The following is a 17,701-nucleotide window of genomic DNA, read 5'->3' as shown; positions in this document are numbered from 1 at the left end:
TGGCTGATTCGCACTCTGCAGGGACTTTGCAATTCTGGTCCACTGGCTCAGCTTCTGGAACAGAGGTTCCAATGCACTTCTGTTGCTCCTTTATGAAGTTTCCATCAATATCAACAGCTACAACATTGCTGGCTTCTGTTTCCTCCAACAATTTAACTTGACCCACTGGTAAGCCACTGTTTTGAACATCTTTTGCTTCGATGTCAACTGGAATGGTCTCAAAATCTTTGCTACCGATGAAGGTATTGCTGTACACTGGACCTGCTGACTTATCTCCAATGGCTGGCTCATCTTGCACTTGGCCTGGAATGTCTGGAATCTCCATAACATCGGAGTTAGCTGTTTCTTTGCAGGTTTCTGCCTTCACATCGATGGAATAGTGAGAACCCTCAAATATTTTGGCATACATTTCCATCTTCAACTCGTCATAAGCCATACTTGCTCTTGTCTTGCTGCTAACTTGGCTTAGCTCTAAATTCGACAACTTTTGGACTTCGGCGTCATCTTCGATATCGACAAGGCACTGGTTATCAGAAGATTCATTCATCTTGCCTTTTCCGAAGTCGTATGGCTCAAGTGGAGATGTTCCAACATCTTTCTGCATCTTTAATACAAAAAGTTGGAACTATGCACCTCTTTTCGTGTGAAATCAATTTCAGATTGAGTAAGCAACCCTTAAAACTATGTAAATAAGATAGTCTTCTTCATACTCAAAGTTATTGTAAAAAGAGGAAAGGTTTAAGCAGTGAAATTTAAAGTATTGATGCTTGATTAAAGTACTGTAGTATTGATGCTTTTACTTTAATTTTGTTTGTAATTTGTTCAATTTTCGAGAAAAAATTAATCTGAATTCTCTTTTATCGGCCTAAGTGTTTCATACCTTTGGCTTTTGTTTCAGTGAGGGGGTTTTCCTGGCCTCATTTGACTTTGCTGTCGTAGCGTCAACGGCTATAGACCCTGAAACAAAGCATTACTTGTGATATTATCTCTAAACTAGTTCTGGTAGTGAAGAATTTTCTAAAGAATTACCTAAAAAAGCTTTAAGTAAATTGAGACTTATCTTTAGTTGCCTTAAAAATATTTTTCTACTATACAGATGAGATTAAGACTTGAACTTTTGATAGATGCAATTTTTCTTTTTGAACTGTTAAGGCGCAAGCCTTTCAATAAATAATATAAATGCAAGGATGTAGAGCCATAAGGCTTGGGGAGGCTCAAAGGGGCTGAAGAGGGCTAAAAAGGGCTCAAGGATGTTCAAGGGGGCACAAGGGGGCTAAACTCTTTTAGTTAAAGATTCAATGTAACTATTTCTTCCCTGGACAAAACTTACTTTACTATTCATAATTTGAGATTCTTAACTGATATATTTTAATATATTCATACATTTCCACAATTTTGCAATATTTTTTGCAATATTTCACATTTGATTTCCAACTATCTTTTATACTCTCTTTTATACTTGAATTCCAACTCTCTTTTATACTTTTATTCCAACTCTTACCTCTTTTATAAAGCTCAAAGATGTCGTGCTTAGGTGTCTGGGTACCTTTCGATGTTTGTGAATCATAAGGTCTGACACGCCTGTCGTCTGCTGGGCCGACACGGTTAGATCGCTGCCCTAGTATCAAAATTAAAAGAAACATTTAATCAAATATTCATTTTAATATTTTTTGCATGTTGTTTATTTGTTCTAAGTAGAAGAAATGATGAAGCCGATACTAAGACACGGGTCTATGTATAAAAATGGGCCTAAACATGAAAAGAAGGGGCCTTGGTCCAAAATTTACTATAATTATTCTTAAAAAGTACGTACCGAGGCATCCGCACATCTTTGACATATTGCAACCACCCATGGTTGCAATCAATGGTGATTTAACTCTCCGAAAACAATCTTTTTCTCTCTCTTCGAATAAACGATTCAATATACAGGAACACGTACGAAAAGTGGTACTGATTAAAAATATAACACTAACCTATAGTTAAAAGTATCTTACGTCACATCCATAACCTAAGACGCGAGATTAAAGCCGCGCGTATAATGCGACCTCGCTTTCATGCGTCTTAGTTAATCGATTCTAATCGATTCGTCAGCGTTGAATTAACTTTTACCTTGCCAAAATCAAGCAAAAAGTTAAGTTACCAGGAAATAACGATTGCTAAAATTGTTAGAATGACCAGAAAAAAATAATAGGTATAGCTGGTAGCTTGTTGAAGTCAGTTTGTAATAAGAAAAAATAGCAAATAACTGTACATAACAAACGCATTGAAGGTACTGTAGATTAGAAATAAATTTGTAAAAATTCCTTGACTTTGTAGTTGTAGTCGGCTCAAGATATCATCATTGTAAATTTTTAAGATGGCGAATCTTTGTCTAAAAATTACTGCTTTTAGAGTAGAGAGTGTTATTTACTTTCTATGAGCGAAGTTGGTAGGAAAAAATATGAGCACCCCCCCCCCCAACATTCTACAAACTCTTTAATCATTACAACAATAATTACCTTTGTTATTATTCTTTATTTGCTTTTTTGGGATGTCATGATTTTTATTTTGCATAGTCTGTGTTCCATATTATCTATTATAAAAGAACTTTCGTACTGGGCGAAGGAGTTTTCAACTCTGAACGCCATACTAGATAATCTATATTACTTTTTCAATATGAACAACTTTCTAGAACTTTATCATAATTTTGCAAACATTTCATTTAAATCAGTGTTTTCAATATTTTGGCAATGACAAACCGAATTTGGTTTGCTCAGTTTCGCATGGGTAATCGTTTGGTTGTCCAAGCTTTACTGCAGTTTGACTGTTGCCATTGGAAGCTGGAGGTCTGGATTGAGTTTGCGCGCAATAATTCTAAGATGGTGATGGGTATCAACAAATCGTAGCCGAGCAATTGCGTTGATTCAGGAAATTTTATTAATGTTTTGCGGCTGATTTTGCCCACACATATTGTTGTTTGACCTAACACTGACGGCTTAGTGTTACAAAAGTGAATATATTCGCCGTAGGTTTTCTTCAAAGTTCCTCGGACCTGCATAAAGACCTGAACCAACAAGGCAGCCTAGGCCAACCACCGTCGACGACACAAGTGTGTGCATTGTGGTAAGATTAACTTTTAGATGTAAAATTTTGTCAAAGTCTTAGGCACTACTATTGAAAGAGAAAGTATTTATGTTATCGATACACGATGCTGCAGATCTTCGTTCAGTGGAAATCTAGATAATTTTTCAGTAGATTGTGCAATCTGGTTTTTAAAAATTGTTCCAAGGTCTTTCCGCTCATTTTCCCACTGAAAGAACTGTAAGTTTGCTAAAAAAGCTTATTTTGGTATTTTGCGTCGATTTTCTGATTGTATGTTTAATGTTGTTTAATGATGCCATAAGTATTACAATTTCTTGTTTTTAAAAAACAAACAATTGCATGCTGTTGACAACCAAATTGAACCATTTCAAAATGCTTAGTTAAATTTAAAATCGCCAAAATGCTGTAAGTTTCTGGAAGTTTTGATTTTAAATCATGAAAAGTTTAGATTAATTGATAAAAGTAAGTCAGTATAGCTTTAAGCTAAGGTCATAAATATAATTTTTGCTTCTAGGAATTCACCATCTAGAGACAGCCATGGATCCTGCTGTCATTAAAAAGACTCAAGAAACTCTTGGGAAAGTGATAAAAAAGCCTCCCCTGACAGATAAATTGCTAAGCAAGCCACCATTTAGGTTTCTTCATGACATTTTGACGGAGGTTATAAAAGTTACTGGTGTGCTAAAAGGACTGTTTAAACCAGAGGAAATGAATTCAGAAAATGTTAAAGTAAGTATAGTCATTTTGCTGTATTTCATCCTTATATATTTATCTAATTCTTCAAAAATATTTCAAAACCTTTGTGTAAATCTGTCCCCACAGTGAATTCCATTTTTAACATAAATTTAGCTGTTTGTAATTTGCCCTTTGCACAATTCCACCGGGGGTTTTCAAGATTTAGTTTTAATTTTTCACCAAAAAACATCTTGTAGCCATTTTCAGTAAATGATTTTGCATGTATTTCCTCAATTGATGTGAAAAGACCTGTAAGAATTTAAAATGATGATTCTAGGCCGGCTTTTGCCCTGTAAGTAATTGATTGCTGAACTACTCATAGCAAATGATAATTTTGCTCATCAGACAAGATAACTATATCATAATGTATTAAAAGCTTTTTAAAGAGAAAAAAATGCAATTCTTCTTTTTGTAGGACAAAGAAGCAAAAATGTATTTTCTTCAAAAAGCAATAGATTGTGTTGGTATGTACAGATTGTAATTTGTATTGCATAAATTTGTGTTGATTCCTTGAATTGTCTGATATTTTAAAGATATTTATGCTTGTGAAATGTTATTAAAACCATAATAAAGGAAGAGATTAAAATAATATCCCTTGGCATACACATGTAATATACACAACATCAACTTTGCACTTGCATCAGCTATTAATTTTTTACATAAGAAATAGTGTACATTAAGTAAATATAAATGGTTTGAGTTTTTAGTAAGACTTTTGTCATAAATGATGCATTATGCAAAGGGTTAAGGAGAGTCAGCCACATTTGTCCCCTTCCTCTCACCCCCAAATCTTATTGTTCCCCTCCTTCCTTCCATTCCTTTGTTTCTTATCAATGTGTAGTAATGATAAAGATGTGATGAGAATGATAAATTGTTTCTCTATTGTAGGTATCATGATAGGAGAAACCCTTAGTGTCAGACCATCAAAGATTGTGGCTGGTCATGAGCCTGAAAAGACAAATGAGTTTTTGCAGTCATTGGGAAAAGTTTGCTTAAAAAAGGTTGTTTGGATAAATAATAAAAGGACAAAATATGCTCTCTTTAGTCTCTCACTACAACCTAATTTTCTAGTTTTTGTCAATTTTGTTGTTTTATCTTACCAATAAGTTGATGTTCTTTAAAAAGAAAGATTTTAGTACCAATCAACAAATTTCTACAATGTAACTTTTTCACTAGATTAAAAACCAATAACCCACCCCAGGCACTGCAAATAATAGGCAATTAATTTCAACTTTGAAGAATGAGGATGGGCAAAGACTGAACCCAAGACCAGCTCCTTTTTAATGTTCCTGGCAGAGGTTAAGCTTGTTGTTTCTGGTCACCATGAGATTTAGTGAAATATGATATGATTTCAATAATTTATTTGCTTTCAGTTATATTATTTGTTATGAGAATTTCTAAAAGTTTACTTTTCCAATTCAGAAAAATGAAAGTCTTCATTTTATTTGAATTTAATCTAAAAGTTTTTTTCTCTGCTCTTTTTGTTACTCATGATTGCTCCATTTCTTGCAATTTATTCATTGGCAATAGGACATAGTTTTAAAAGATTTTCTGACTTTTACAGATGGATAGTGCTGATGCAGTGAAGAAGACCCTGTCAGGAGAGAAGCCTTCTTCTGGAAAATCAAGGTAATCTCAAATTTTCTGGTGCTGTCCATTGTAAACATCTTTCATTGTAAACATAACATAAAAATTTCATTTTGAAAATGGAAATACCTAGTACTGGTAAATTTTTGCTTTCCCTCTGGTATGGTCTAGAGATTCTTTGTTGAAAAATTAGCTCTTATCCATAATGCCCTGAGCTCATCAGCTCTCTTCTCTTTTTGGTCTTTCCCAAATCCTGTTTTCCTATCACAATGATGTACTATTGCCTTTGTTGAATTGCTTGCATTTATTTAAGCACAGTCATACCTGCATGTTCACATAAAAGCTAACATTTTTGTGTACAAAATTGGCAGCTTATAACTTTATCATTGGAGCCAAACTACAAATTAGGTAAACTAAATACATTATAAAATCGTTTGCAGAAAGAAGGAAAGCTCCAGAACTTCAAGTAAGGAAAGACCAAAAGAAGGTGGTGATAAATCAAAAGATAAAGATAGTAAAAAAGATGAAAAGGATAGCCGAAAAGTATGGTTCTATTTGGCTTTTCTGTTTACCAACTTTTGTCTGTTTGTTTAGTCATATTCTACTAGTTATTAAATTTTTTTGTTGCAATTTTTTTACCTAGTAGTGCAAAGCCTCTATCATATATCCGACAAAGCTTTGAGTCATAGCTCTATAAAGACTTGAAGGGTCTTAAAATACCACATTATTCTTTAAAACAATACCCTGTCCCTTCTCAGTCTCAAGGACCTAAGTCATGTGATGTTAACAGTCAAAGCTAAATTGGTACAATCTTCTTGGTCAGATGGTCATATAGCTGATAATAATATGTTGTTCTTCAGAGAGTATCTTTTAATTTTGGCAATGAACTTGTTTTGCAGAGGGACGATAGGAAAGAGCGGGGTAGTTCTTCTGGTAAAGATCGAGACAAGGAAAAGGACACATCACGAAAAGGACGCGAAGAGAGAGATAGGAACTCCGAAAAAGAGAAAGAAAAAGAAAAAGAGAAAGAGAGAAGTAGAGATAGAGATAGATCAAAAGAAAAAGATAGGAAGAAAGAGCAAGAACAAGAAAGATCGAAAGACGTTAACAAACAGCCTGATGATGAAATTAAGGTAGGCTACTTGGTTTTTCTATCAGTTGGTTTTCTTTTTATTTTATTTCATTTATTTGCTTTCAATGTCCAAACTTTCATTTTCCTGAAATTCGGGGTGTAAAAATGTAGATCTATGTAGATAATATTTCCGAATTGCAAGCAAATTTCCTTCTTCGAAAGCAGTTGGAAAGGCGTTAAAAAACTTTCAAAATGTGCGATGCAAGGATAATTCTTCCGTTAACAAATCTCTTCCATTCGCAAAACGTTGTTTTTTCTTTTTCTACATCTTGCTTTTCAACAACTGGATCGGCTTACTGGACAGTTTCGTATGTATCGAGGAATTAAACCTGTTCACTTCTATAAATCTTTGCAATTTCAAGACTAAGCTGTTTCACGTTTGTGTTAGGATTTTTAACCACAATTGCAGCCTTATACAATCCCAGCAAAGAAAACTAACATTTTGCAAAACCGAGGACTGTAGTTTTGTTCCCGTAACATTAATCTATCCACCTTTTTCCTTGTCAACAAATACAATGCTTTAATAGGATGTTTGATTTTCAGCATTTGTAGAAACTTTTTATATAAACATTAGATAAACCCACTTTCTTTAAGTAACTGAATGCTAAACCTATTTAAACTTGTCAAAATTAATACCAGAAAGTGCTGTCCGCTTTTTTCCGATTACATTATCCAGCTATCAAATTGGTTTGATATCGTATTCTAGATAAAGCTGGAAACTTTTGATTGTATAGGCTGCATTGAAATGCGTAAATATTGGTAGCTTTGCTGTTTCTTTGTTTCCAATGGTCTACACAGCGCACATTTTCTGCACCCATTGAAGTGAAGATTTGATGTTAAATCCAATGCCTAAATAAGAGTCACTATTAAAGAATTGTTTGTTGTCTGCTTGAGTTTTTGTCGAAGTAAAACAATCAGTATGCTCGCATTTTGTCTATATCATTCAGTGGTTTCAAGGCTGGCAATGGGAAAGAAATGAAGGCGATATTGGTGTATAGCTCTATGAAAATATAACATTTTGAATCCGATAGTGAAATAAAGGAATTCCAGTCGTTCCGCCCGCAATGAGGCCCTTCCAATAATTTATGACGGAACTGTAACTTTTGAATATTTAGCGATCAGGAAAGATCGGATAGGGGCTGCGGTTGTTTGAAATAAACATGGGGGTCATTGCCAGGTCCAAAGTTTAACAATGTTAAAGAAGATTGAAGTATGAAAGAAGATTTTAGTCGAACGCTGTCATCGAGCAAAAAGGGGGTTGTTTAAGGACTAGGAGTCTTAAAAAATCTGTATTCTTTATTGAAAATCATAAAAAATTGAAAACAAAATGGGAACCCCGATTATTTCACACCTCGGAGTACATGGTCCCTTTTCTTCTTAAGAAACCCCTCTTAAGTAAACAATACAGCTACGAAGCTATCACCCTGGTAGAGCCCAACCCAATCAAGTATCAACTTTCCAAATCACTATTTATTTTGACGAATTTTAATTTCCTATTTTGCATATCCATCAAGATATCAACAGACATGTCTTTCTCCCTTCTATCTTCGCCTGAGAAAATTCTCCATAATTTGTCTTTTTTAGCCAAGCACAAATGCAGAACCAACACCAAATGATGCAGAGAACGAGGTAATGTTGATTTTTGAACCATATCCTTAGCGTCATACCAGAACCTCTCTGAAGTGTCCATACGGATCATGAACATTTTAACCTCCTTTAATAGTTGACCTAGCAAAATTCGCGTCTGAAATGTTTCGTATGACATTTTATTTTAGGATGAAAATGCCGGTAATAGGGTTATGCAGAGGCCGTCATCTGCAAAAGGACAGCGAAGAAGACCAACCAACAGTGAAACAGGTGGGTAACGAAAAATGTCACACCCGTTGCCCTTGTACAATAAGTATTGTCTTTTTGATAGCCTAATGTTTTGGTTGGTCATTGTTCTTACATTTAGTGCACGATCAACGTAACCAAACCTGCCGGCAAAACGCTAGCCCCTTAGGTCCCAACCACGCATGCAAAAAAATTTTTCGTTCTGAAAATTTTTTCCGTCCACGCGTATTCGACAAATATACACCATCACATCCCTAACGTTTTGAATTACTATGGAGACGTTGAAGCTGTAGAATAAAGATTTTTTAATACGCTTTGAACTTTAATAGTTCAGAATGCATGTGGACGGCAAAATCGTTTGAAAAAGTCTTCTTGTGAACATGGAAATTTACAGCAATAAATATTTCTGGTAAAAGTGTAGGTAATACTCCAGATTTTTGGAATCTGCAGCCTCGCACGTAGAAGACAAAAACGCTGAACACTTTCCTATCTACCAGCTGACTATTATCCTGTTCATAAATAAAATGAAAATATAAATGGTATGCTCTCAATTCAACATTTTAAAATTTCATTATGAGATACCATTTTAATTATGAAGACATTGAATCTTTTATAGATAAGGAAAACAAAGACGTTACCAATGGTAAGTGGAATTTTCTCAGCCTCAAAATATCTCAAATATCAGCTATCTGGTCAGGTATACCAAAAAAGGAGAACAGGACGAAAAACTATCTCCTGCTTTGGTTTTTCTTGGCGTGATGGGGAGGGTGGCTTGTAGGGAGCAACGGAGAAATGTGAGAAGAAATTAATTCTTAAGTGTCATTTGAAAATTGCTTTTAACAATCGGAGCAGGACTTGTCACTGTATTTGAAAATTGTAGAGTGATGGGAAAGTGTGTAGAATTTTCTCCCAAACAATTTCTGTCTAATGTTCTCCAATTAAATATGTCAATTAAATTGTCTGTCATTTTATTACCTGTGATGGTTTAAGATGAGTTTTTGAGAAATCGTGCTTTCATGAGCTGAGTAAGTAGACAGTCTTGAAAACACTTGAAAATATGTAATGATAATATATATGTAATGAAAATAGAAATTTGTCTTTTGATACTTCCGTAGCACAGTGCTCAATACGTTAGCACGTAGAGCGTGATATATCATAGATTGAAGAAAGTGAAACTACATGGTTTATCTCTACAAGCCTGTTTCGTGAGTAACTCACTCTTCAGGAGATGTAATGAAAATATATATATATGTAATGAAAATCATATTAATTTAGTACCAAAATCTGAGATAGTATCAAAATGAAGGTTTAAGCGGGAATTTATTCTGGAATTATTTTATATTATTAATATAAAAAACTACATATTTTAATCCCTTCTTTTATTCATAATTCCAGATGTAATTATGGACTCAGCTCCGGCTCCAAAGCAAACAGAAAACGCTGATGAAAGCGATCTCCAGGAAGACGATGTGATTCAACGACAGCCTTCATCTGTGTAAGAATTGTTTAAGCCAAAAATACAAATGCAAATACAAGCACAATCAACAAATACAATATATTATTTCATTAGTTTTGTCACGGGTCTACAAATTGTTCAATATAGACCCCCTGTTTATGATGTAACTATCCAATCCAAGCGGGTCGAAAGATGTATATTTGAAGTGCGCATCTATGTTTTTAGTTGTAAATATTTACATTTTTTAACATGCTTTAAGAAACGATGAAAATCAAAGATTCCATGAGAGGGTCAGTCAGGGGTGGGCAGTTATCTGCGGGAAACCGCTTATTGTTACAGACGGTCACCTTCTGGCGGCCAAATTTTTACTGGAATTGTCCATTCCTGTTGCCAGAGTTCTCTTTTGGGTGACCATAGACCCTGTGCAGGAGATGACTGTAAGAGCTGCTGGTCTCCCACCGGAGGAGCACTTTTTCCCGGAATTGTCACCCCTGGGACAATGCTCTAGAAAGTTTTCTTAGTTCTCAATGTCTCTTAGTTTGAAAGTTGGATAGACGGTTGATTTTCTTTTGAATTTATAATTTATATGTTAAAAATGATTCAATTTACTTTTTCATCAGGCGACGGCCTGCTCGACCAAGCAGTGCCAGGCCAGCTCCGCCAAAAATCAAGCGAAATGAAGAGATAGAAGATCCAGGTTTAAGGTTAGCTTAACCGAAAATGTGTTTCATTGTCATTTGTTGCATGGGTTTTATGCGCCAATATAAATGTAAAGCCTCAGATTGTTTTCTAAAAATTTCCAAATATAATTTCAAAAGATTTTGTTAAGTTTTGGAATTGTAAGCATTGTATATATGGATGTATTGTTTACTTGCTTGAGATCGCCCCAATCTTAAAAACAAAGGCCAGTTTCATGGCTTCGTAAACAAAATTCCTTTGCATATTTACACATAGTTTTTACCTGGCTCTTGTTTTCAGCTCCCGCTAGAGATTTTATTGTTTTTAGGTAAATTTTGCTTATTTCCACCACACAGTGTACAAGCTGTTCTGTTATATTACTATTTTTTCTCTCTATTCATTTCTTTGATCTATTCGCTATCAATTTCTACTCAAGGTTGGGCTCTGGCAAACAGGTCAATGCTGTTATCGTGGATAATGGCAAGGAACAGGATGATGAAGATGACTTATTTGTCGTTGAAGATAACGCACCGCAGGATTCGTTTCTTGAAGAGGTATTTTCATGTTTTTTAACCGTTCCTTGAGAGAGTTTCCAGACTTGAATCACTTGAAGCAAACCTTCGAAAATTTCTAGGCTAACTTCTGCTAGGCTGAAATTCAATATGTAGGAACATTCCAAGAAAAATTTTGTAAGAATATTTGTGTTTTATAAAACAACAGTGTCGACCGCCATAAGTCCCATGTTTTCAGAAAAATCTCTTATCCATTTAAAAGTGGATATGTCCTCCCCCAAAGAAAGGGCAAACAGGCAGAGACTACTTTAATTTTGCCAGTATTGTTGTTCACTTTTTTCTGAAAATCAAACGTAAGATGTTGATAACTAAACTCCTACTGTTATAGAATGTCAACGAAAATCCAGCAGAAGTTGAAGATGGACAACACGGTGAGTCTGTTATTATTGTATTTTTCAATAAATGAAGCATTGAATATATGTATTGTAATGGAATGTTTCGGTTTTTTGGTGTTATTGAGATGGCTTTGAGAGCAAAACCACTGCATGTATCGTGATATGAATTTCATGTCGGGTTTATTTTTTTTATACGCTTTAAGCACCTTTTTTCTGTACTGCGAGCTCAATGGCTTTGAAAAGTGATCAAAACTCGAGTAGGCGCTTATCAGAGCCGGGTGCTTATAAGAGATGGGTGCTTGTGAGAGGCGGGTGCTTGTAAGGAACAGGTGCTTTCAACCTTCAACTATCGTAAAATTTCTAATTATGAGCCTATGTTGACGTTCCCGTCCTTTTCCAAACCGTCGCCAATTACTTGGTCCGGATTGTCCTCAACGCTGGATGCTTCGATCTCAAACAGGTCATTATTTCCATCGTTGCTGGCTTCAGTTGCGTGCTCAAACCATTCAATACGGTTAATGGGTTTCATTGCAACTTTTAAGCAGCCTAGATGCTAATTATTATGGGGATGCTTAATAGAGGGATCGCTTGATTTTAGAATTAGGGGTGGGCGCTTAAATAAAATGGATGCTTATTAGACGAAATACGGCAATTGCTTCATTGATGATCATTTCATCATTTCATGGTTTTTGTATCATTTCATGGAGCTCTTCTTTACCACTGTAGGAAGCCTTGTGAAAAAGATGCTTGACAGTAAGAGAGAAGCTGAAATAGTCCAGTCAAAGTCCTTGCAAAATAAGGTTTGTTTTTCTTTGCTGAACCATTTTCATTGCGACTTAAAACTCTTGCAGCATCATTATCTGTTTTAAATTTCATTTCAGGCTTGAAAGCAATAATTGTTTGGTTCTTAAAAGTTCCTGATAAATCCTTTTCTTGATCATTGCCTTAACAGTGGCATCAATAAAAACTTAATAACTGAAAGCTGATTTGAAAGTCGTCATTTCAGTACCTAAGTCAAAAATTTGACTACGCGGGGTATATACCGTGTCATGCTTCATACTAAGTTATATGGTTGATTAGGGATTTTAGGTTTGCAGGGGCTATGTTAAATGCCTTTTAACGCATTTCCCGCTCATTAAAGATTGCATTTTTATACAAGTAGATAGTTTTAAATTTACTTTTTGTGTTTGCATTCGGATTCAATTAGTATTAGCACCTTTAGTGTGATTTTTGTCTCTTTGTCTCTTAGGAAAAACCTATTATTATTGATGCAACAAGAAAGAAAGAGAAGGAAATGGCTCAAAAGGAGGTATTTTTGTCATTTCAATTTTTTTGGTCTTCCAAATGCACGTATCTAGAGACTTTTATAAAATGCGCGTAAAACAAAGACTAATTCTCTATTAATTCTTTCTTCAATACAGATTGAAAAGCTCCGGAACAGCATCCAAACACTGTGTAGAAGTGCACACCCTCTAGGCAAAATTATGGATTATTTACAAGTAAGCTCTTCTTTCTTTTGGTTTTTGCTCGGGTTTTTCTTTGATATATTTTAAGTGTTCCTAACACAAAGGTTGATAAATTCTGTCAAGATTCATTTATTATTCCTAGCAAAGCAAAAGAAGGTAAATTCATTATACAAGACTGTCTTATTCCAAAATTTGCTGCTTTTTTAGCCAAGCAATGTCTTGTTGTTGAAATTTTTAGTCTAACTAAGGAGGAAGTATAGTGCCATAACATTTACACTCCTTTAAAAAATTTTTACAGGAAGACATGGATAGTATGCAGAAAGAGTTAGAAAACTGGAAAGAACAAAACAAGAAGTACCATCTCGCGCTGAAGGCAGAGCAGAGGTTAGTTTGATGCAATTTTTGTGTTTCTTTTCTGGTCATAAATCATTACTCTTTATTGTTGTTTGTTTACTACCAGTATTACTTCTACTTACGCTACTATTGAAGAATAACACTTAATTTGTTTTATAAATCTTGCTTGCATAATTCGTACTTGAAAACTCTTAAAAGGAAAAAATATTCTAGCAAGGCGCAAGCTGCTCGTGTTACACACTGTAACGAATTGGCACTTTTAGATTTGAAGCTTAACAATTATTGCAAATGTTGTTCGGATTATATGCAATAAACCAACCAATCAGGTCGTACTGACAGCTGTGACTTCTCTACGGTGGCAAAATGTTTAGGCAACAAATAAAAAAGGTTCCCTTTGAAACGCTTATTAATTTTGTTAAGGTGAAAATACTCATTTGTATTTCAGCGTAACCGAAAATGATATCGAACCATTGCATGCACAATTGGGCGAACTTGAGCTGGAAATTGCAGATATGGTGAGTGCAAGCAGCCTCGTCAGGCCCCTCAATGTTAATAATCCAGAAGAGGGATTTGCCATGCCTCGACGAATCGACCATAAAAAGCCATTTATTGACCTGAATTGATTGTGTGCATGGTATAATATTCAGTATAATTCTCAGTTTGAATTAAGGCTGCGGTGTGATAGGCAACTTGGCTATCAAGGTTCTCCCCTCTCACTCCAATAGTTTACATTGTTCTGCGAATTTTAAGTTTCATCTTTATCAAAAAAGTCAATGGCCCTGGACTGATGCTCTAAAAGTTTGACTTGATTTTATTATGACAATAAATTAATGGTTTTATTGTTGTAGCAGCTGATAATGAATAGGATGACAATAAGATAATATGATATATGATGATTTAAGATATATGGCAAATGAATGTTGAAAAATTTATCTCTATGGATTGATTTCACTTAACCTTTATTAGCAAAAATCATTAATTTTCTTCCCAAGACCTTTAAGAAACGAAGGCGTATGTTAATTAGAGGAATGAATCTTTTCTAGGTCGATCGAATTGGATCTGTGAAAAGCAACATAATACGAAATGAAGAGAAAATACGGGACATGGTCAGCGGGATCTCTAGATAGCGAGTAACTTCTTTAATTAAAATCTAGCTTATTGAGATATTTACAAAATTATTGCCTTAGTTGCTGCATTATTCACAAATTTCACCCAAGGTCAATCATTAAGTCATTGATTACTCTAAGTCAATGATAAAGGCCATGTCTCTAAGCATAGACTGAAATCTGTAGATTTTCAAGCAACAACGATGCCGCCTTTTGTAGATATACAAACAAAACGCGGTTCAATAACTAGAAGCAGCCGTTAACATGGAAGGAGAAATCTGTAGCTTTGTTGTTGATTCTGAAGGATGCGTGACAAAGAATAGAAAGACTGTTGGCAAGCTGGGATAATTTGCTCAAATCTGCACATGCTGTTGGATGTGTCATTCGTCCAGCATCTTTTTCTGTTTAATTCATGAAATTTAATATATTAGGAGCAATATTAGTGATGTACATTTTGTCATTTCTCGTTGTTAATATTTACAAATCTTCTGTACATAGTAACATTCGAAAACATACAAAGCTCAGATCATGTTGACTTCATCTCAAGTGTTTTCTGTTTTAGCTTTGTCTTGATTTAAACTACAACCCAAAAACCAGCTGGGAATCTTTCTTAATTTCGTTGAATGTTTGATGAATGAAAGCTATTGCTATATTTTGAGTAGGGAGTAACTCAGTAACACGAAAAAATGGAAACAGGGGATTATACTGAAACTGTTCTCTTCTGACACTTCTCGGTGTGTAAAACATAGGATGATGAACAATTACCAGTGAAACATGACATTTTTATACCCGAAAGAATGTCATATGAAAAACAGGTTCTGATGAAAGAAATTGCAACTTTTAAAGAGCATTTTGATAGACATATCTATTTCATATACATACACAAACTAAAGCGATAACCTTTCTGAATTCCTGAAAAAGGACCGTTCTGATAAGTGAAATTTAATGGCAAAACTAGACCCTTTTTGGAAGTATAATAATCTTTCCTAACCAGAATCAATTCCGTTACCAAAATACATAATCTTTATGTATCCCAAAGCATGTACAGCCCCTATGCGACAACGAACTCGGCACGTCAGACTACTTAGAAGTAATTATCCATACCAAAATTTACGAGGGCCTTTTTGGTACCAACTTTATGCTTTTATAAGCAGAAAACTCTGAGCAATTGTCTTAGAAAAACTAAGCTAGTTCTCATGAAAATTGGTTTCTACATGCAATATCCAAAAAACATTGAATTGACCTACTCACTTTATATTTTCAGGTGATCTTGATAAGAATTTTGCAAAGTACTTTACTATTTTTCTACTACATATTTTTTATTGTAAGTGGGAGACCATTGCAAAATTTTCGGTAATGGTTCTTTTAAAGAGCAAACCAAAAGCAGCTTTGATATTATGTAACTTAAAGTGAAGATTTTCTTATACAAGGTTTTTATTTGGGCTCAAAAAAGGAGTTCTGACCACACTGAAGGAAGTTTTGGGCAAGATCAATTTGTCTGTTGTTTCGAGTGTCCGTTTCCAACAGATGTCCGTTGGCGCCAGCTTTTAGCAAATTAAAGATACCTGCTATCGAAATGCTTATCCCCACTTGCTATCAATAGTGAGTAACGTGATAGCCATTGACGCTTTATGACATTGAATCTATACTAATTAATAATTGATTAAATAGCATCTAAATCTTAATGATTTCATCTGATTGAGTCGGCGTTCACGTGAAATCCTACAATCCTTTCCATGATTAAGAGCAATGAATTTAATCTTCTTGTTATCTAACCAAAACGATTGAATCTTGATTGCTAATATACTGGATAGCCTAGGACAGGGGTGTCGTTGATGGGGTCTCAGGGCCCACTCTACTTGTTAAACTTGAGAGAGATACAAATTCTGTGTTTGCAACACTCTCTATGCTATAGATTTACTGCGAATTAGCTTTTTCTTATCAGTACTTTTGAGCCAATTAATAGTTTGAATGGTTTCATATAAACAGTAGAGAACCTTTACCACAAATGCAAGTACATCAGGTGTGGTCATGGGTGTGACTTCCAGAAGATGCCTACAGCACACCCCACTTTAAGGACAGCAACCATGTTCTGGGCAGGATCTTTCCTACAAATTGAAGCAGGAGTGGCTGCGCAGTGAACAAGGAAGCTCGTGCTCCCCAAATTCAAAGTTAGCATCCAATCTTGCTTATTTATCCTTGATTCAAACAGTTATTTTGAACAACATGCAGGTTAAAAATATATTTGTTTAAATTTTCAGCAAACAGATGATAAGGACCTAATTGATGCTAATTACTGTCGACAGGCTGGTATCACCTTAATGGGAAGTTATTTAGAACATAAACAGTGCCGCCTAAAACGACAGAAAAATTTTTCTGTAAGCCTTTAATTGTAAATTTTTGGGAAAAATTTTAACAAAAACCCTTGAAATTTTCAAAAGATAGCTTGCTAGCCAACCCTTTGGACTTTAGCATCTTTTGTAGAAAAGTTTTATTAGAACAAAATGGAATTTGCCACAAACTTAACATTGGTTGGCCTAGGTTCATCTGCAATTGGGGAATCATCTTACTGAAAATAATTCATTTCAGCTTTACATTTTTGCAAAATACTATATACAAGTAAAGGAAAAAATTATGTAGTCATAACGTCGTTTTCATTTTAAAAATTTTAATCCTAATTTGGTTGGAAATGTTTTGGCAAAAAGTAATAGACTTTTATAAGCCTATAGGATTACTTTTTAAAGAAATGATATGCAAATTCTCGAGAATATTTGGTGGAATATTCTCTCTTTCAAAGTCACTCATTTATTTTAGGCTACAGCATTGGCAAAAAGACTGTCTCCAAGGAATCTTGAAAACTTTTAAAAATCAGCAAAGAATAGGCTAAAATGTTGGTCAAAATTGTTTTTTTTTCAAGCCTATAAGATTACATTAACAAAAATAATAGACAGATTTTGCTGAAAAATCATTAATTGGAAATCACTCATTTTTTAGTCCATAGCCTTTTGCATTGGGTAAATTTTTTACAAAAATTAGAAAACGAATGAAAATGAAAACTCAAAAATGATATTAAAAGATCGATTCCCAGCATAATCAAATGAAAAATTCTGCTCTTTGCCTGATATTGAATTTTTCAAAAATCAATGCACAGATTTTTGAATATTTACCTGAAAATATTTTGTTAAGAATGACTAAATCTTGACGAAATGAATAGATGATATCAGGACACACGTTGATAGCAGCATGGCATGTTTAAATGTAAAATCCTGTAGAAAGCTTCGTATTATTATTATTATTATTATTATTATTATTATTATTATTATTATTATTATTGAGTTTTTTTACTCGAAATTAATATCAATAAAT

The 17,701-nt window shown here is 34.5% G+C and overlaps 1 protein-coding gene across 1 annotated transcript; it reads left to right on the top strand.

Annotated features, from left to right (window-relative positions):
- The first annotated feature begins 2,822 nt into the window (after positions 1–2,822).
- Positions 2,823–14,859, top strand: LOC135682592 (intraflagellar transport protein 54). Its single transcript, XM_065197551.2, has 20 exons — positions 2,823–3,102; positions 3,596–3,810; positions 4,232–4,280; positions 4,705–4,817; positions 5,381–5,445; positions 5,844–5,946; positions 6,303–6,536; positions 8,120–8,164; positions 8,311–8,392; positions 8,985–9,011; positions 9,764–9,863; positions 10,445–10,528; positions 10,939–11,056; positions 11,403–11,445; positions 12,136–12,209; positions 12,659–12,718; positions 12,831–12,908; positions 13,174–13,259; positions 13,675–13,744; positions 14,273–14,859. The coding sequence occupies exons 2-20, from the start codon at positions 3,619–3,621 to the stop codon at positions 14,354–14,356; spliced, it is 1,707 nt and encodes a 568-aa protein (XP_065053623.2). The 5' UTR covers positions 2,823–3,102; positions 3,596–3,618; the 3' UTR covers positions 14,357–14,859.
- The last annotated feature ends 2,842 nt before the right edge of the window (positions 14,860–17,701 follow it).

The sequence above is a fragment of the Rhopilema esculentum genome, chromosome 16, assembly GCF_057945365.1.
Source record: "Rhopilema esculentum isolate cy_ngs chromosome 16, ASM5794536v1, whole genome shotgun sequence".
Lineage (NCBI taxonomy): Eukaryota > Metazoa > Cnidaria > Scyphozoa > Rhizostomeae > Rhizostomatidae > Rhopilema > Rhopilema esculentum.
Note: the sequence above shows the minus strand (reverse complement) of the source record. Positions and strands in the feature narration are given on the sequence as shown.